This window comes from Sorex araneus, chromosome X (assembly GCF_027595985.1).
Source record: "Sorex araneus isolate mSorAra2 chromosome X, mSorAra2.pri, whole genome shotgun sequence".
Classification (NCBI taxonomy): domain Eukaryota; kingdom Metazoa; phylum Chordata; class Mammalia; order Eulipotyphla; family Soricidae; genus Sorex; species Sorex araneus.
The window spans coordinates 167,805,141-167,824,414 of NC_073313.1; the positions used below are offsets into that span (position 1 = coordinate 167,805,141).

Consider the following 19,274-nt stretch of genomic DNA (forward strand, 5'->3'; position numbering starts at 1 on the left):
AAAGACCTTCCCCAAACGCTCCGGGTTGCAGGGAGTGTGGGGAGTGATCAAGACTAATTTCAAGCACGTGATCCCGTGAACGTCCAACGTGGATCCGTGCTCCGCGGGCAATCAGGAATACACCTTCCACCTTGGGCGAGAAGAAAGCCACTCAAGAGAACACACGTAGGTTTAACCGAACGCTATGAGTGCAGAACATTCATGCTTACACACACTGGGTATATTTCAGCTTCTCTCCTGGCCCTATTTCACGAGGGTTGAAGAGGCAGCGATACCAGCCTTTGGCTATTTTAAGGTTCCGGTTAAGCACCCTGGCACAGTCTTGCAGGACCCTCCCTGGCCGGGACAGTCTGTTCACTTAGAAGCTAGAAGGGTGTTTGGGCCAATAAATCCAAATTTATTTTGTAGTAGTCACTTTTCTTAATTGAAGTGTTTTCCAGATGTTGCCTAAGTCTAGTGTCTGGGCTCTCGCCCAATAAATGAGGAAAGTTTGATTTCATAGGTTGTCACTGTTGATTTTGTCTAACCTTTGGACTAATTGGTCCATCCTAATAGATTTGCTCTGGTATATAAGGCATCCAGAACACTGGAGAAACTCAGCTCTTCATCTACCGGTAAGGGTCAATGTTCATTTGCTTCCTGAAAATGTGTTGTGTGTATGTGTGTATTTTTTTTTTCAGCTCATTCGGAAGCTCTTAAAGGTGCTTGAAGAATTTATGAGGATGGTAGTTAGAAGGGTCTGAAATTGATTGTATTGCTCAGTACCCACTATGAGAGAGTTAAGGGCAAATTGTAGCAACAATTTAAATGTTACTATATCCCATTATGAGAGAGTTAAGGGGAAATTGTAGCAACAATTTAGTTAAATTTTACTGTACCCCATTATAAGAGAGTTTAGGTAAATTGTAGCAACAATTTAAAATTGACTGTATCCCATAGGAGAGAGTTAAGGGGAAATTGCAACAATTTAGCTAAATTGTATTGAAACTGACTTTTTTTCCCTCCCTAAAATGGGATTTTAAACCTTGCTCTGTAAGTAACATGGTCTGATGAGAAGTTTTAGACAAATCTGGTTTTCTCCTGGGGCACGGTGAGTCTCCAATATTGAAACGGTTAACAGCAGGACACGGGGTGGTGGTTTCTCTTCATGAGATTAAATCTACTGGGCAAATGTTCTCTGTGGAATGAATCTTGCTTCAAGAATGGCTCTTTTTTAGCACAAAATGGCACTTTAGAACTGTCTGGGAACTGGTTACACACGGGCAGAAGGGGGCCGTGGGTTCCAAGAGGGGGTTGCTGACCCTTTGCTTTTCTTTCCACCCAAGACTTCGAGCCCGAGAAAGCCATGGACTGGAAAATGCTTCCCGCGTGTTTGCTGCTACTCATTTCTCTCTTCTGGGTTCAACAAGCTGCTTCTCAAGGTAATGCCAACCCCTGACACCCTGCCCGCCCGCCCCTAGCGGGGCACTCACTCCTGACTTGGAGTTGAGAGGGAGAGGTTTCTAAAAGGCACATTGCTTTGAGTTTTATTCACATCTATCTCGTGCACCATAAAATTTCTCGAGAGATTTTGAGCTTTTCTACAGAGTAATTTCGTGCTCTTAAAGTCGTGGTTCACTGTTGAAAAACAACTGGCCACAAATATAATAATGTATATTATGGTTCTAGTGTGATTATCTGGTATATTTTTATGTATGACACTCTTAGACTTTTAGTTTAATAATCATTTAATTCTAGAAATAAAGATACTCAATATTATACATTCTTATGACTATTGTAGTATTGTGCCAATTGTGAAATAATTTTTCAAATTCTAAAAAAAAACACCTTGTTGAAAAAATGTAAATAAATTAAGTCTGTGGTTCTCCCAAAAGCTAAATAGCACAGAGGGGAGGGCACTTGCCTGGCATGTAGCCGACCCGGGTTTGATTCCTGGCATCCCGTAGGGTCTCCTGAGGCTGCCAGGAGTGATTTCTGAGCACAGAGCCAGGAGCAATACTTGAGCACCGCCGGGTATGGCCCCAAAACCAAACCAAAACCAGACATGATACGACTATGCTGTGATACAATATTAACAGAGGAGCTGAAAAGAGCAATTTCACAGTTTCTAAATCTCTTATGATTTTTCTGTTTACTGTATCACTGTATCACTGTCATCCTGTTCCTCATTGATTGGCTCGAGCAGGCACCAGTCACATCTCCACGGTGAGACTTGTTGTGACTGTGTTTGGCATATTGAATACGCCACGGGGAGCTTGCCAGGCTCTGCCGTGTGGGTGGGATCCTCTCAGTAGCTTGCCAGGCTCTCCAAGAGGGACGGAGGAATCGAACCCGGGACGGCCACGTGCAAGGCGAATGCCCTACCCCCTGCGCTATCACCCCAGCCCATGAAACATATTTACAAGAATATTCACCTGGTCTTTTATATCAAGTAAAGAATTAAAAAGTCATTGGTGCATTGATATCATGTTCTACTGAGCCTGATAATGCCTGCAAAGGACATTTTGTATCTCTTTCTAACAAGAATTATTTGTCCAGGTGTGAATGTCACTTAAACGACATAAAATATTGAGTTATTCACATCAGAGTTGATTTTGGAGAAACAACTCTTGTTAACCCTCTCCCCTCCAGAGAATGCTAAAGCTCCTCACCTGAGCAGAAGCCTCTTCACGAAATCCCGAGTTGAATCGTGAAGAGAACGAAACATAAATGAGGGTTCCACAAGCTTTGAGTTGTTGCGTCTTCCTTTTTTGGCTCATCAGTAAAATCTGAGAAGTCAAAACTCAAGATGCTGGGATGGAGCGATAGCACGGTGGGGAGGGCATTTGCCTTACACGTGCCCAAGCCGGGTTCTATTGCCAACATCCCATAGGGTCCCCTGAGCACTGCCAGGAGTGATTCCAGAGTGCAGAGCCAGGAGGAACTCCTGTGCATCATGGGGTAACATCCAAAAAGAAAAAAAAAAGGTCAAGGTGCAGGATTCTCCTGTGAAATGATATTTAGGACATTTCTAGCTAGAGAATTAAAACTTCTCGAGACTTGGGCACAAGGCATCCCTCCCTCCTGAGAACAGTTTCAGAATCACTCTGATAAGATGGAAAAAAAAGCAAGGCAGCCAGCATAAATATTTAGCAAGAAATGACTTTCCCTAGTACATCCCCTAATACCAGTGCAAGGGCCGGTAGCCCTGAGCCAACTTCCTGATGTAGTTTATGTCTGGGGTACGGGTAGGGGTATATGAGAGCTTTGGTTTGCCCTTTAGAAGTTGTACATTAATTGCTCAAGTCTGTTGCACCAAGGGCAGACATTTGCTCTGTGAAAATGAACGCTTCCTGCAAAGGCGGCTGGCTTCTGGGTTCAGAAACGTGCTAATTGTGAAGAATAACACTCGATGTGGTCTTGCCTGCTTCCCTCGCCTTCATCCCCTGCTCATTGGTTTCTCGATATATAATATATGTATTGATATACATACACTATATATGCATTTGTACGTATTGTGCACGCGTGTTTGCCAAAGGATCCCATGATCTCTGGTTTGTTTGCATATTAAAACCCTGTAACTTTTCTGGACCCCTCTCCTGAGGTTTTTTCAGTGTGTTTCAACGTCCCTCTGTGGATATGGACCGAGCACCTGATCAATCCCTATTCTCCCTAAGGACTAGGGTGGGGAAGGGTTTGTGGCCATGATTCTGTCTTGGATGCTTTTCACATGTTGGCTACAGGATTTTCTCAGCATAGAGTAGACAGTCATGACCGTTTGGGTCTGTTGAACCAGAGCTGCTCCGTCCATGATTCTAAAAAAAAATAAATTAAGGAGAATTAATTGATTAATTAAACAACAGTCACTTTTGTCAGGAGGGCTCTCTGACTGATTCAGTGACTTGAACCCCCTCCCCCGAATCCCAGCAGCAAGAAGGGGAAGCCAAGGCAACGCTGGTACCACCAGCTCGTTCCAAACTCACCCCCTCACGGGACCAAGCTGTGTGGTCGTCAGAGCCGCATTTCCTGAGGGTGATGCTTTAGTCTCCTGTTCAGAGCAGAGCCCCCGGCATTAATGACCAGGAGGCCATGCCGGCTAACAGATATGCCTCACTCGCGGGAGGCTGTTAGCCGGGAGCCGGGAGCGAGTGTAATTCCGACGGCTCCCTTTCAGCCCCCTGGTTACTGAGTCCAGGCTGAGCTATGCTCCCCCGGAAACCTTTGCCTGTGCATCAGGGATGAGAAACAGTTCCATGCACCACCTGGAGATATTCCAGCTATATGCTGGCATGGCCAGCGTGGGGGTCCTGTCCCTTCTCTGCCCGCTTCCCCCGACCAAGAGGGGCCAAGCCACCATATGTCACCCGGGGCTGGAGCGATAGCACAGCAGGGAGGGCATTTGCCTTGCATGTGGCTGACCCGGGTTTGATTCCCAGCATCCCATAGTGTCCCCCAAGCACTGCCAGGAGTGATTCCTGAGTGCAGAGCCAGGGGTAACCCCTGAGCATCGCCGGGTGTGACCCAAAAAGCAAAAGAGAAAGAAAAGAAAGAAAGAAAAAGAAAGAAGGAAGGAAAGAAAGAAAGAAAGAAAGAAAGAAAGAAAGAAAGAAAGAAAGAAAGGAAGGAAGGAAGGAAGAAAGAAAGAAAGAAAGAAAGAAAGAAAGAAAGAAAGAAAGAAAGAAAGGAAGGAAGAAAGAGGAAGAGAGATAAAGATAGAGAAAGAAAGAGAGGAAAGAAAAGAAAGAAAGAAAGAAAGAAAGAAAGAAAGAAAGAAAGAAAGAAAGAAAGAAAGGAAGGAAGAGAGAAAAAGATAGAGAAAGAAAGAGAGAGGAAAGAAAGAAAGAAAGAAAGGAAGGAAGAAAGAAAGAAAGAGAAAGAGAGATAAAGATACAGAAAGAAAGAGAGAAAGAGAGAGAGGAAAGAAAGAGGAACAGAGATAAAGATAGAGAAAGAAAGAGAGAGAGGAAAGAAAGAAAGAAAGAAAGAAAGAAAGAGGAAGAGAGATAAAGATAGAGAAAGAAAGAGGAAAGAAAGAAAGAAAGAAGAGATAAAGATACAGAAAGAAAGAGAGAGAGAAGAAAGAAAGAAAGAAAGAAAGAAAGAAAGAAAGAAAGAAAGAAAGAAAGAGGAAGAGAGATAAAGATAGAGAAAGAAAGAGGAAAGAAAGAAAGAAAGAAGAGATAAAGATACAGAAAGAAAGAGAGAGAGAAGAAAGAAAGAAAGAAAGAAAGAAAGAAAGAAAGAAAGAAAGAAAGAAAGAAAGAAAGAAAGAAAGAAAGAAAGAAAGAAAGAAAGAAGTCGTAAACCAGTGAAGGAGTGGAGTGGACGGAGTGGACTTGCTCAGGGCGCCCCTCAGACTCTCAGCCTCACGCCCCCACCTGGGGAAGGGTCTGGCCATGTTCACACCGCTGTTGTGTGCTTCTAGATTTGTCGAGCTGTGCAGGGAGATGTGGGGAAGGGTACTCTAGAGACGCCCCCTGCAACTGTGACTTTAATTGCCAACACTACATGGAGTGCTGTCCGGACTTCAAGAAAGTCTGCACTGTCGGTAAGTTGGAGGGGGTGGGGGGGGCGTGTGCCAAAGCCCCCCCCCACCCCATGGCGCCCCTGCCATGTTGCCGCTCGCTGCTGCCTCTTGCTTTGAATCTTTTCCCTCCTGTGTCCATGTTCGCCATGTGCTGCCCAGAGACGCCTGGATTGGGGGGCTGGGGGGAGGGCAGGGACAGAGCACGGAGATCAGATTGCTGGCTCCGACAGGGAAACTTCCTTCCCGTCCACGGAGGAACCAGTGACTCGGGGACTGTCGAGCAGGTTAAGACCCTAGGACCAGCCCAGGGTGCTGAGCCAAAAAGGGCAGAGCTCAGACTTGGCTGGTGGGACCCCCAGTTCCATCCCCAGCCCCCCACGTCACCAGGAGTGAGCCCCGACTCCGAACGGGAGAATCTGCTGTTATGTGAAGGGCGATTCAGAGCTGACTCCCGGCTCTGTGCTCAGGGATCACTCCTGTCGGTGCTTGGGGGGTGCCGGGGATTGAACCCGGGTCAGTCCATGTAAGAGAAGCACCTTCCTCTCTGGTGACCCCCAGAAAAGCAATTATCGCCTGAATGGCCCGGGGGAATTGTTCAGTTTTGGGGGGCCCTTTGTCTTAGCCCCCACACAAACCCGCCAGGAAGAAGAGTTTTGTCTGTCCAGGGACCCTGGAGAGGAGCAAACCTTGCAAAGTGTCAGTGTCCCGAGGGAGACTCTGCAACAGGCCACGTGGGGTGGGGACGCGGATGCAGAAGCAGTTCGGGAAAACCCTTAAAGCGTTTCAAAGATCTGTTGGTCTCAGCGTTGGTGCTGATACACACAGCAAGTCCGTTTACTGTGCATCAGGGATGCTGTTTGCACGCCCCTAAGCCGGGCTTTGGGGGGGATGGGAGGGACGGAGAGACCGAGCCCGCCTGCCCCTAGCCAAATCCCCTGCAGTAAGAATCTGGGAACCGGGGGCCCATTTGCTCCTGCGACCTCCAGGGCTGCAGGACCCCCAGGGTCAACCAACAACCTCCTGCAGGTGCGGGGCTCAGGGGGTGGGGCGGGGGCAGTATCGGTCACCTGGAGCCGGCTGGCCAGGGCCCCTGCAGAGCTCAGCCTGCGCCAGGCCACCGTCCTGTTGGGGGGGGGGGGGTCAGCGACAGCCCCTGGGACGCGGGGGCGGGGAGAAGGTGGGGGTCGAGGCCGGCGCGGGGCGCTGCAGGTGTGTGACTCTCGGTTTGCCCCCCCCCCCCCCGCGGCAGAGGTTTCCTGCAAGGGCCGCTGCTTCGAGTCCTTCGCCCGCGGCCGGGAGTGCGACTGCGACGCGCAGTGCAAGAGATTCGGCAAGTGCTGCCCCGACTACGCTGACTTCTGCGAGGAAGGTGAGGCCCGGCCTGCGCGCGCCTGCCCCATCCGGGACCCCCGTGAGCACTCCTGCTCCATGGGGGCCCCTGCGCGCTTCTGCCCCATCCGGGACCCCCGTGCGCTCCTTCCCCACCGGGGACTCCTGTGCGCTCCTGCCCCATCCGGGAGCCCCGTGCGCGCTCCTGCTCCATGGGGACCCCGCGCGCTCCTGCTCTATCGGGGAGCCCCGTGCGCTCCTGCCCCACCGGGGACCCCCGTGCGCGTTCCTGCTCCATGGGGACCCCCGTGCGCTCCTGTTCCACCGGGGACCCCTGAGCGCTCCTGCCCCATCCGGGAGCCCCGTGCACACTCCTGCCCCATCCGGGAGCCCCGTGCGCGCTCCTGCTCCATCGGGACCCCCGTGCGCTCCTGATAGATCCGAGACCCGCGTGCGCGTTCGTGCGCGCTCCTGCCCCCTCCAGGGCCCCATGCGCGCTCCTGCCCCATCCCGGATCCCTGTGGGCTCCCCTGCTCCACCTGGGAACCCCGTGCGCGCTCCTGCGCCACCCGGGGCTCCGTGCGCTCCTGCTCCATTGGGACTCCCGTGAGCTCCTGTTCCATCTGCGGCGACCCTCCCCTCACCCCCTGCACCTGCCCAGCCACCTGGGGCTGTCTCTCCCCGCTGGCCCTGCCAGCACTTGTCCCCCCCCCCACTGCAATCCTACGCTGACACTTGGGCTTGTCCAAGAACTAGGTAGCTTAGAGTGTGTTTGGGCACCAAGTGCCTGCCCAGCAGGAAGTGGTCACTGCGCCGGGACACTCCCTCTGGCCCTGATGCCCTCTTTTCCCCCAGTCTGCAGCAGAGGTGTCAGCCAGGGGCTGGGGGCCCTGGAGGGAGCCCCCGGGCGTCCCCTCAAGGCAGGCTTGACGCTAAGCAAACTCCGAAGCTCCACTTCCACTTGCCGGTGCAGCCCAGCCCGGCCGGGTCTTCCCACGTGTCTGCTCAGTCCGGGTGTGAAAGGCCGTGGGCAGGGCCTGGCTTGCATAACCTCCTTGGAACAGGCGGCTGGTGTGGTGGAAAATATGACTCAGCACGGCTCAGGGACACTTCCTGCCCCATCCATGTTTTCCCTGGAAAGCTCTGCAGGAGGGACGGAGACAATTCCCTGTTGGTCTGGGCTGGGGTGCAGGGTCCCTGCAGGGAGGGTGTCGGTGTTTACCCAGCAGGGAGGGGGCGGGGCGGGGGGGTGAGGGAGGTCACGGGGCCCCTAGCAGCCTCCCCAGCCTCTCAGAACAATCCAGGCTCTGAGTGATTTTTATTTTTATTTTTTTTTTTTTTTGCTTTTTGGGTCACACCCAGCGATGCTCAGGGGTTACTCCTGGCTTTGCACTCAGGAACTACTCCTGGCGGTGCTTGGGGGACCATATGGGATGCCGGGGATCGAACCCGGGTCGGCCGCGTGCAAGGCGAACGCCCTACCCGCTGTGCTATCGCTCCGGCCCCTCTGAGTGATTTTTAGAATTCGCCGCAGGAATCCCCAGAGCCTTCAAGCTGCTCCTGACCCTCAGCTCAGTGCTCTGAGCCTAGCTCTAGCGACCGTGGGTGGGGCTTGCCGTATCTGAGAAGCGTCCAGCTCAGGAGCGGAAGGAATCCTGGAGTCCAGACGGGCGGAGACGGCGTGCGGCTGTGGGGGTCACTGGTTTGGCTCACAAGCCCCCACCGTGGCCCAGAGAGGCCTTTCTCAGCGCCTGTGTCTAGGAGGAGTGAAGGGTTCGTTCTGAGAGTCTGGAAAGGGCTCGGGGGCTTCCCCCGGCCTCCCTCCCCCCGGCACCCCTGACTCTGCCAGCCCCTCCCCTGCTTCCCTCTCCTACTAACCATCACGGACAGCAGAAGTTCAAAGGCCGGGGCTGGGAGTGGGGCCAAGAGACAGGACAGTGGGGAGGAACAGAGGACACTGGCCTTGCATGGGGCTGACTGGGCTCACCCCATAGGGCTTCTGCCAGCAACACTCCCTGAGCACAGAGCCGGGAGTCAGCCCTGAGCACAGAGCCGGGAGTCACTTGAGCACAGAGCTGGGAGTCAGCCTTGAGCACAGAGCTGGGAGTGAGCCCTGAGCACAGAGCCGGGAGTCACTTGAGCACAGAGCTGAGAGTCAGCCCTGAGCACAGAGCCGGGAGTCAGCCCTGAGGCCCTGAGCACAGAGCCAGGAGTCAGGAGTCACTTGAGCACAGAGCTGGGAGTCAGCCCTGAGTACAGAGCTGGGAGTCAGCCCTGAGTACAGAGCCGGGAGTCAGCCCTGAGCACAGAGCCGGGAGTCAGCCCTGAGGCCCTGAGCACAGAGCCAGGAGTCAGCCCTGAGCACAGAGTCAGGAGTCACTTGAGCACAGAGCCGGGAGTCAGCCCTGAGCACAGAGCTGGGAGTCAGCCCTGAGTACAGAGCCAAGAGTCAGCCCTGAGCACAGAGCCAGGAGTCACTTGAGCACAGAGCTGAGAGTCAGCCTTGAGCACAGAGCTGGGAGTGAGCCCTGAGCACAGAGCCGGGAGTCAGCCCTGAGCACAGAGCCGGGAGTCAGCCCTGAGCACTGAGCCAAAAGTCAGCCCTGAGCACAGTCAGGAGTCACTTGAGCACAGAGCTGGGAGTCAGCACTGAGCACAGAGCCGGGAGTGAGCCCTGAGCACAGAGCCGGGAGTCAGCCCTGAGCACGGCCGGATGTAACCCCCAAACCAAACATAAGCAAATCAATCGCGCCTAAAGGCTAAAGGCTGGCTGACCTGGAGAGGGGGCAGCCCCGTCTCTCTGTGGTGCTTTCATGGGAGTAAATATTCCCATGGAGCCCGGGCAACACCTTGGCGCCACGTGCGGTCACGGCACGGGGAAACATGGGTCGTTCTGCTCAAGAAGCTCTCCAGACCCAGGAGACTCTCCCACCTCCCACAGGAGGCTCAGGGCTTGTGGAGCCAGCAGTCCCTCAGAATCTTCCAGAACTGAGGCTCTCAAATGGATTTGGCTACACCCCCCTTTACAGAGAGGGAAAAAATATATATGTATACATGATACATATGTTACATATATGTAACATATGTATCATGTAGCACTGCACTGTAGCACTTTCGTCCCTCGATTGGCTCAAGTGGGAGCCAGTAACGTCTCCACGGTGAGACTGGTTGTGACTGTGTTTGGCATTTCGAATACACCACGGGGAGCTCGCCAGGCTCTGCCGTGCGGGCGGGATCCTGTCGGTAGCTTTCCGGGCTCTCCGAGAGGGGCGGAGGAATCGAACCCAGGTCAGCCGTGTGCAAGGCAAACACCCTCCCCGCTGTGCTGTTGCTCCAGTCCACAATATACTACATATTCATGTATTCCAATGTACGTGTTATATATGTATTCATGTATGTAATATGCAGTGTATGTACCCCCTGGGTCTTCAGAGCACCCCCGTTGGGAAACACTGTCCAGAATAAACTTCTGTTTTAGAGCGGAAGTTAAGCTTCTGTTCTAGGGGCAATGAAGTTTTTTGTCCTAGGGCAGAAAGTAAACAAATAAAAAAAGTTCTAGAGTTGCAGAGAAACTTCTAGAGCTGGGGGCTGGAGATGGCACAGGGTATCTGCCTTGCACACTGCCAACCCAGGTTCGATTCCGTAGGGTCCCCCAAACATGGCTAGGCGTAAGTGCAGAGCCAGGAGTAACCCCAGCATCACTGGGTATAGACCCCTCCCCCCCTGAAAAAAAATACTCAAACCTTAGAAAAATTTTGTTCTGGGACAGGGGAAACCTTATCTTCTTGGGCAGTTCTTGCAGGGCCAAGCTGTCACCCAGAGCGAGTGTTCTGGAAGGTTCTGGTGGGTCAGGCCCCAAGGAAGCACTCCGATGTCATTGTAACTCACCTGTCTCGCTTGGCCCCAGTGCATAACCCCACCACATCGCCGCCCCCCAAGACGCCGCCGCCGGAAACGCCTCCCATCGTCAAATCCAAACGCTCACCCAAAACGCCCAAGAAGAAGACTAAGAAAGTGCTAGAATCAGAGGAGATATTGGAAGGTAGGAAGGGCGGCTGCGGTGCTGAGTGGCCCCAGAGCCACACGCACACCGCACCCCCAGACCTCATCGGTCTCTTGGTCTTTGCTTTGAAAAAAAAATTATTTCTTTGCATTTGACCAACAGCACCGGTTATAATGGTTTGGGTTCCGTGTTTCCAGGGCGAGTGACCCTCACGGCCTGTTTTCTTTGTTGACCAAACCATTATAGGGTGGGGAGAGGTAGGAATGATGAGAAGAGATACAAACACGCCTCATGGTACCTTATTCTTGTTTTTTAGAGTCTATGAGTTTCTTAAACAAACAAAAAGACTGTGAGATCCAAAAAGTTAGAGAAAAGGGATAATGGTTTTGTTTCTAGCATCGGTGCTTGGAGGCTGTGCGTGTGTAACTTGTAACTCGACAGTTAAGCATGTTCTCGTGTCCGAGCAAATGCCAACAAAGCAACTGTCCAAGGCGTTTCTTGTATTCGCACTGGTGAATACGTGTTTTTTTTTTTTTACCTGTTTTTTAAACCACAGCTGGTGTGACCGACCTTTTCATTTGATTTATAGAACATTCTGTTTCTGAAAACCAGGAGTCCTCCTCCTCCTCTTCCTCTTCCTCTTCAACTATTCGGAAAGTCAAGTCTTCCAAAAATTCAGCCGCTAATAGAGAATTACAGAAGAACCCCAAAGGTTTGAGCATTGATACAGATCCGAGATTATATCAATGCCGGGCTCACAGCACACTCTGTGGGATCTATGGTGCCCCTTTCAGGACCTTTCAATGTGGCTGGGGTCGGGGGCGGGGGGGTTGTCAAACTTTAGAGCAAAGATTTTCGAAGAGGCTAATGAAAACTTCCTTAGGACATTGGTGCCAAACAGACTCTTCAGGGCCAAGGGGAAGATGTTCATCTTCTCGAAACTGCGGAGAGAGGGGAAGCCCCTGCCTGGGATCACTGGGGTTTTCTCTTTGGGTCCTTGCCACCAGATGTCGTTTCTGTCTTCTTTTTCTACAAAACGATCGTTTCTAGACTGTTCTGGAGGGTTTGAGATGCTGCATTCTCATTCAGCTCTCCGGGAAAGCAAATCTCTTGATCTTGAGGCTCGTGGCCCAATGCTCATATTTTCCTAACAAATGGCATGCCGTATCTGGCTGCCTCTCTGCACGAGAGCAGACCACGAGAAGAAACGATGCGCAGATAAATAAGGCATAAAGAAACGAGCCACCTGTGTGAAGACAAATCGGGCTCCTGGGAAGCTCTGAGTCCTGAGACCCTTTCACTGTCCACCTGTGCAGGAGGCACTGGCTTTTGGAGTTCCAAAAGTATCTCTGCCTAAGACCAGAAGCCGGTCCTTTAGTCTCCGAGGACCCCCAGACTTGTATATAAGAGGGGCGCCCCATATGTCTGCTCTTAGGGGATTGTCTTGCTGGGGTGTTCGTTTGTGTGCTCTGGGGAACCCTTTGGGGTGTCTCAGCATTCCCCTTCCAACCGGGACCACTGAGTTTGGGGGGAGGGGGCAGAAGAGAGGGTGTTCTCGCCATGGAAGGGGGTGCTTAGTAGATTTCTCGTCTACACTGGGGGAAGGGGCGCTCCAAGGAGAAAGTCCCTGGGAAAAGACCAAGCCAGCACTGCAGATTCAGGGTGGGAAGTGGGAGATTCCTTAATTCAGTACTTGGCACAGTTGCAATCACCCCTGGGTGCTTAATTCTAGAGAACTTCTTGCCGCCCTCCTCCATCCCCTAGGATGGGGTGGAATGGCCCTTTGTGGGGGACACCAGAGCCTGTCACTGGTGAGGCTGGGTCTGTGTGTCCCAAGGAAGGACGTGGTGCTGAGGTAAACGCCGCTCTCTCTCTCTCTCTCTCCCTCTAGCCGAAAAGAAAACCCCCGAGAAGAAGCCGCCTCCGGAGCAGCCCACCGGAGACGAAGCCGGCAGCGGGCTGGACAATGCCCCCCCAACTCCTGGCAAAGTGACGCCCCCCGCCCCCAAGACCACGGCGGCGAAGCCGGTAGATGCCAAACCCACCCCCCCACCTGAGGCAGCCGAGGAAATGTCCTTGTCGGAGACCAAGGTGGAGACGGAAGAGAAGTCGATGGCCAAGAAGGAGACGTCGGTCAGCAAGACAGAGAAGAAGAAGACGTCCGCCAAGGAGACGCGGAGCGCGGACAAGGCCCCGGACGCCCCCACGGAGCCTGCGCCCGAGGCTGGGACCACAGCCAAGCCCCCTGCACCCACCACCCCCAAAGAGCCGGAACCCACCACCCCCAAGAAACCAGAACCTATAACCCCCAAAGAACCAGAACCAACAACCCCCAAAGAACCAGAACCCACAACACCCAAAGAACCAGAACCAACAACCCCCAAAGAACCAGAACCCACAACACCCAAAGAACCAGAACCAACAACCCCCAAAGAACCAGAACCAACAACCCCCAAAGAACCAGAACCCACAACACCCAAAGAACCAGAACCAACAACCCCCAAAGAACCAGAACCCACAACACCCAAAGAACCAGAACCAACAACCCCCAAAGAACCAGAACCAACAACCCCCAAAGAACCAGAACCCACAACACCCAAAGAACCAGAACCAACAACCCCCAAAGAACCAGAACCCACAACACCCAAAGAACCAGAACCCACAACCCCCAAAGAACCAGAACCAACAACTCCTAAAGAACCAGAACCCACAACCCCCAAAGAACCAGAACCCACAACCCCTAAAAAACCAGAACCAACAACTCCTAAAGAACCAGAACCTACAACCCCCAAAAAACCAGAACCAACAACCCCCAAAGAACCAGAACCAACAACTCCCAAAGAACCAGAACCAACAACTCCCAAAGAACCAGAACCAACAACCCCTAAAGAACCAGAACCAACAACCCCCAAAGAACCAGAACACACAACCCCCAAAGAACCAGAACCCACAACTCCTAAAGAACCAGAACCAACAACCCCTAAAGAACCAGAGCCAACAACCCCCAAAGAACCAGAACCCACAACACCCAAAGAACCAGAACCCACAACACCCAAAGAACCAGAACCCACAACACCCAAAGAACCAGAGCCAACAACCCCCAAAGAACCAGAACCCACAACCCCCAAAGAACCAGAACCCACAACCCCCAAAGAACCAGAACCCACAACCCCCAAAGAACCAGAACCCACAACCCCCAAAGAACCAGAACCCACAACCCCTAAAGAACCAGAACCTACAACACCCAAAGAACCAGAACCCACAACCCCCAAAGAACCAGAACCCACAACCCCTAAAAAACCAGAACCCACAACCCCTAAAAAACCAGAACCAACAACTCCTAAAGAACCAGAACCTACAACCCCCAAAGAACCAGAACCCACCACCCCCTCCCCAGCTGCCCCTACCCCAAAGAGCCCCCCGGAGCCGACCGAGGCTGTGGACAAGCCTGAGGACCCCATGGCTGCACCCAAAGACCCAGCCGACGAGCCAGAGACCACGACACTGAAGCCCAAGAAGCCCACCAGGGCCCCCCGGAAGCCGTCCACCAGGAAGCCCAGCACCAAGAAGTCCAGGGGGAGGCCGAAGACCACCCCCGCTGCCGTGGAGACCACCACCGCCAGCACCACCCAGGCCAAGCTGCCCACCACCCCAGGCCCCACGCCCGCCGTGGACAGTGCGCCCAGCAGTGAGGACGAGGCCGTGGCCCCCGGCGCCCCTGTGCTGTCACCCATCGGCGCGGCCGGGAGCGGTCTCATAGGGCGGGTCCCCGCCAGCCCCATGCTCGCAGGTAAGGGGGTCTCCAGGCCCTGCCCCCCCGAGGGCGCCCGGACCCCGGGTTCCCACGGGCTGGTTAGGGAGGCCTGGCCCGGCGTGGAGGGCTTGCTTAGCTGTGTCCACTCACCAGAGGACACGGCAGAGACAGCAAGCCCGGCACTTGGGCTTCCCCTCCCGGGGTCGGTCCAAGGAATCCCCTCAGAACCGGGAGGCGGCAGGTTCTGCTGCGAAGGGCTGGTTGGCGTGGGGACCCGGCTAGCGGGTGCCGTCATAGGCTGGTCTCGGGGCGGCGTTGTCTTCTGGGTGACCCGAGCCCTGGCCCCCGCGCCTCCCGCCTGGCCCCGCACACACCTGTGCTCCGGAGCCCTCGGGAGAGGGCCGGGGGATCGGGAGGAGCTACAGCCCCCGGCCCTGCCCCCTGACATCTGCCCTCTGCTTCCAGACGAGACCGACCTGTGTAACGGCCAGCCGGTGGACGCCCTGACCACCCTGCGCAACGGCACGCTGGTGGCCTTCCGAGGTGAGGCCCGCCTGCCCCTGCTCTCGGGTGGGGGGCTGGAGGCGAGCCTCCCGGAGGGGCTGGGTCGAGGGGACCTAGTCACAAACCAACACTGGCACATTAGAGACACACGTGTGGGGCGGGAACGACAGCACAGCGGGGAGGGCGTTGGTCTGGCACGCGGCCGACCCGGGTTCGAGCCCCGGCATCCCATAGGGTCCCCCGGGCACTGCCAGGAGTGACCCCTGAGTGCAGAGGCAGGAGTGAGTACCGCCCGGTGTGAGCCCCAGACAGACAGAAAGGCACTGGACAGATGAAAGCACACAGTGTCGGGGCTGCAGCGAGAGCACAGCGGGGAGGGCGTTTGCCTGGCACGCGGCCGACCCGGGTTCGATTCCCAGCATCCCATAGGGTCCCCCGAGCACTGCCAGGAGTGATCCCTGAGTGCAGAGCCAGGAGTCAGCCCTGAGCATCGCCGGGTGGGACCCAAAAAACCAAAAAGAAAAAGACACAGTCTCGCACACAGCTGACTTGGGTTCGAGCTGGCGTCCCCTGAGTCCCCCAGGTGTGACCCCCGAGCATCGCTGGCTGTGGCCCCCGCTGTGGCCCCAAAACAGCCACAAATAAAGGGAACCAGAGCTGAACCCCACAGTGCGGAGCTGCCCCCTACCCCGAGGAGGCAAAGGGGCTCAGGGAGATTCCACCCTGCAGGGGCGTCCGGGTTCTGTCTGAACACTGGGGTCTGCGTGGCTGGGTTCCAGAAGCTTCCTGGGGACTGGAGCAATAGCATAGCGGGCAGGGCGTTTGCCTTGCATGTGGCCAACCCGGGTTCGAATCCCAGGATCCCATAGGGTTCCCCGAGCACCGCCAGGAGTGATTCCTGAGTGCAGAGCCAGGAGTAACCCCTAAGCATCGCCGGGTGGGACCCAAAAAGCCAAAAAAAAAAAAAAAAAACCCCACAAGAAACTTCCATGCAGCCCGGCGCCCCGAGAGCTCTGAGCAAACGCCTGCTTTGCTCGGAGAAGCCATGAGCACCCGCATCCGGGGCAGGAGGGGCTGGCTCAGGCCTGAGGCTGGGCTCGAGGTGACAGGCACCTGCGGTTTCAGGCCACTACTTCTGGATGCTGCGGCCCCTCAGCCCCCCCTCCCCGCCCCGGAGGATCACGGAAGTTTGGGGCATCCCCTCCCCCATCGACACGGCCTTCACCAGGTGCAACTGTGACGGGAAGACGTACTTCTTCAAGGTAAGAGAACCAGCATTTGGGCCAGAGACAGTGCAGGGGAGAGAAGGCACTGGGGTGCCTGCACCACTGTCCCGGCACACAGAAGCACCACCAGGAGAGACCCTGAGCACTGAGTGGGGAGTCAGCCCTGAGCACAGAGCCAGGAGTGAACGCTGAGCAGAGCCGGGAATCAGTCCTGAGCAGAGTCGGGAGTGAGCCCCGAGCACAGAGCCGGGAATCAGTCCTGAGCACAGAGCCAGGTGGGAACCCTGAGCACAGAGTCAGGAGTCAGCCCTGAGCACAGAGCCGGGAATCAGTCCTGAGCACAGAGCCAGGAGTCAGCCCTGAGCACCGCCAGGTGGGGCCCAAAAAGCAAAAAGAAAGGTATGGATTTCCAAACGATCATTTCTTCCTTCCCAAAGCTGACATCATTCTTCTCTTAAACCACCAGGACTCCCAGTACTGGCGATTCACCAACGACGTCAGGGACCCGGGGTACCCCAAGCCCATCTCGAAAGGGTTTGGGGGGCTTAACGGGAAGATCGTGGCCGCTCTCTCGGTGGCGAGATACAAGAACAGGCCCGAATCCGTGTACTTCTTCAAGAGAGGTACGTGTGCCCACCCGGCGCCCTTACTTCCGGAAATAATGGGGGGAAAAGAAACTTCCAGTAGCCTTGCTGGGAATCTTTGCCCAGTACCCGGATTTCCTGCCGGGGTTGAGCTGTAAGACGTTCTTGGCTGGAATAAAACGTTCTCAAACACAAATCACAGTGGGGAGGGCGTTTGCCGTGTATGCAGTTCACCTGGGCTTGGTCCCCGGCATCCCAAAGGGTCCCCCGAGCACTGCCAGGTGTGATTCCTGAGTGCAGAGCCAGGAGTCAGCCCTGCGCATCGCCGGGTGGGACCCAAAACCCGTGGGGGCTGTTTCCACCATCCTGGAGTGGGGAGTGTCTGACGGGTCTTTCTGTCTCTCTTTCTCTCTCTCTCTCTGTCTCTTTCTGTCTCTCTTTCTGTCTCCTTGTCTCTGTCTCTTTCTCTTTCTGTGTCTCTCTCTGTCTCTGTCTCTGCCCGCACAGGCGGTGGCGTCCAGCAGTACACGTACAAGCAGGAGCCAGCCACCAAGTGCTCTCGGAGAAGGGCCCCCCTCAACTACTCCGTGTACGGGCAGATGGCCCAGGTCAGGAGACGGCGCTTCGAGAGGGCGCTGGCCCAGGCTCAGACCCACACCATCCGGATCCACTACGGCCCCGCGCGGGTCACGTACCAGGACAAAGGTAACGACGCTCCCTCCCGCCAAACCTCCTTCCGCAAGGGGACCCCAGGAGGGCGCCGGCCCTGCACGCGCCCGTCTGGGCTTGGCCCCCGGCCTCGCAGGGGCCTCTGATGAGTGACCGCCGGAGGGGTGCCGAGTGCGGGGCAGGTGCGGCCGACTAGACAAGGGCCAAGCCCCCTTACGCTCACATGCACGGCGGTTTGTTGGAGAATAGCATCACTTTGCCTCCATGAATAACTGATTCACTTGGCTCTTCCCGATGGGGAGGGAAGTCTATGAAAGTTGAGACTTGCATTGAGGCTGGAGCGAGAGCACGGCGGGGAGGGCGTTGGCCTGGCACGCGGCCGGCCCGGGTTCGATTCCCAGCATCCCATAGGGCCCCCCGAGCACCGCCAGGAGTAACCTCTGCACATCGCCGGGAGTGACCCAGAAAGCAAGAAGCCCCTTTACTGAGGGCTGCACTGAGCATCTGTCGCCCAGCACAGGCCGCAGGGCAGCTCCCCCGGGCGGGGCAGAGCCGGACCCCGAGCGAGAGGAACCAAGTCCAGGTCCGGCTGGACGAGTGTTTCCCCCCTGAAAGTCTCTGGGTTTGGGGGTCACACCCGGCAGTGCTCGGGGGTCCCTCCTGGGTCCCTCCGCCTCCGTCTGAGACCCCCAACGGCCGTCTGCCCGACAGGCTTCCTGCATAACGAAGTCAAAGTGAGCACCCTGTGGAGAGGACTCCCGTCCGTCGTGACCTCGGCCGTGGCCCTGCCCAGCCTCCGGCAGCCCGACGGCTACGACTACTACGCCTTCTCCAAGGGTAAGTGGACGCGTCTCCTGGGGGCCGGGCCCCAGCAGAGGGGGAGGGCTGATAACGTCCGGTTTTACCTGCCGAGGGAAACGGAAATGGAACCCACCCTACTCCCGCCCTCTCCCAGTGAGCCCGTCAAGATAAGACAGTTTCTTGGGGGAAGTGCTCCTGAAACAGTGCTCCATCCCGTTAGTGTAACAAGGAACAGCTGGAGTGGTGCTCCTGGGTGGTGTACACACGTCTAAGACCAGGAGCTCTGAGGGGACACCCGAGTGCACTGTTGGCGACGGTGGCTCCCAGTGAGAACAGGAGCACTGAGCTCCGTCTCCCCGAGAGGTATAAGAGTGATGTCGGGCGAAGGCTGAGGGGTTAGGCCGGAGTCTCACGTCTGTCCCTTCAGACCCTGCAAATACCCCGGCACTAGCGCGCTGGTTTCTGAGCACCGGAGACCGAGGGGCCTTTGTACCTGCGCTGCTCTCACTAACGACGCTTTTCTCTGGCCTAGATCAATCCTACAACGTGGACCTGGCCAGCAGGACGGCGCGTGCCGTCACTACCCGCTCCGGGCAGACGCTCTCCAAGGCCTGGTACAACTGCCCCTAGGACGGGCCGGCGAGGCGGCGGGTGGCAGGAGGAGGAGGAGAGGAGAGGAGGAGGAGGAGGATGCACGTCTGACTCTGAACATGTTTATTAATAAAGGGCGTTGAGATGAGCACACGGAGTTCCATAGGAAACGTCTCTGGGCGCGGCGGGCATCACACAGCCTGGACACGTGGCAGGCCCTCAGCTGGTGTGGCCCCTGTTGATCCCGCCCCGCCCCCCCACGGCATGGCTCACACCTGCAAGAGAAGGGGGCAGGTCAGCGGCCTCT

General features: G+C 55.4%; 2 protein-coding genes across 5 annotated transcripts in view; one reads left to right on the top strand and one right to left on the bottom strand.

Moving 5' to 3' along the window:
- Window positions 1-1,308: 1,308 nt before the first annotated feature.
- Window positions 1,309-19,237, top strand: PRG4 (proteoglycan 4). Its single transcript, XM_055120581.1, has 12 exons — window positions 1,309-1,421; window positions 5,405-5,527; window positions 6,756-6,875; window positions 10,743-10,877; window positions 11,428-11,550; window positions 12,730-14,628; window positions 15,058-15,135; window positions 16,222-16,358; window positions 16,789-16,945; window positions 17,414-17,611; window positions 18,287-18,412; window positions 18,909-19,237. Exons 1-12 carry the CDS (start codon window positions 1,346-1,348, stop codon window positions 19,004-19,006), a joined length of 3,270 nt encoding a protein of 1,089 aa, XP_054976556.1. The 5' UTR covers window positions 1,309-1,345; the 3' UTR covers window positions 19,007-19,237.
- Window positions 8,383-19,274, bottom strand: part of TPR (translocated promoter region, nuclear basket protein) — a 44,385-nt gene continuing 33,493 nt past the window's right edge. The window contains exon 52 of one of the 4 annotated variants that reach the window (XM_055120578.1): window positions 8,383-8,592. In XM_055120578.1, the coding sequence (XP_054976553.1) occupies window positions 8,408-8,592 (185 nt within the window). In that variant the 3' untranslated portion in view covers window positions 8,383-8,407. Of the gene's footprint in view, window positions 8,593-19,075; window positions 19,243-19,274 lie in introns of those variants that run through there. The other 3 variants (XM_055120577.1, XM_055120576.1, XM_055120579.1) reach the window with 3 other exon arrangements.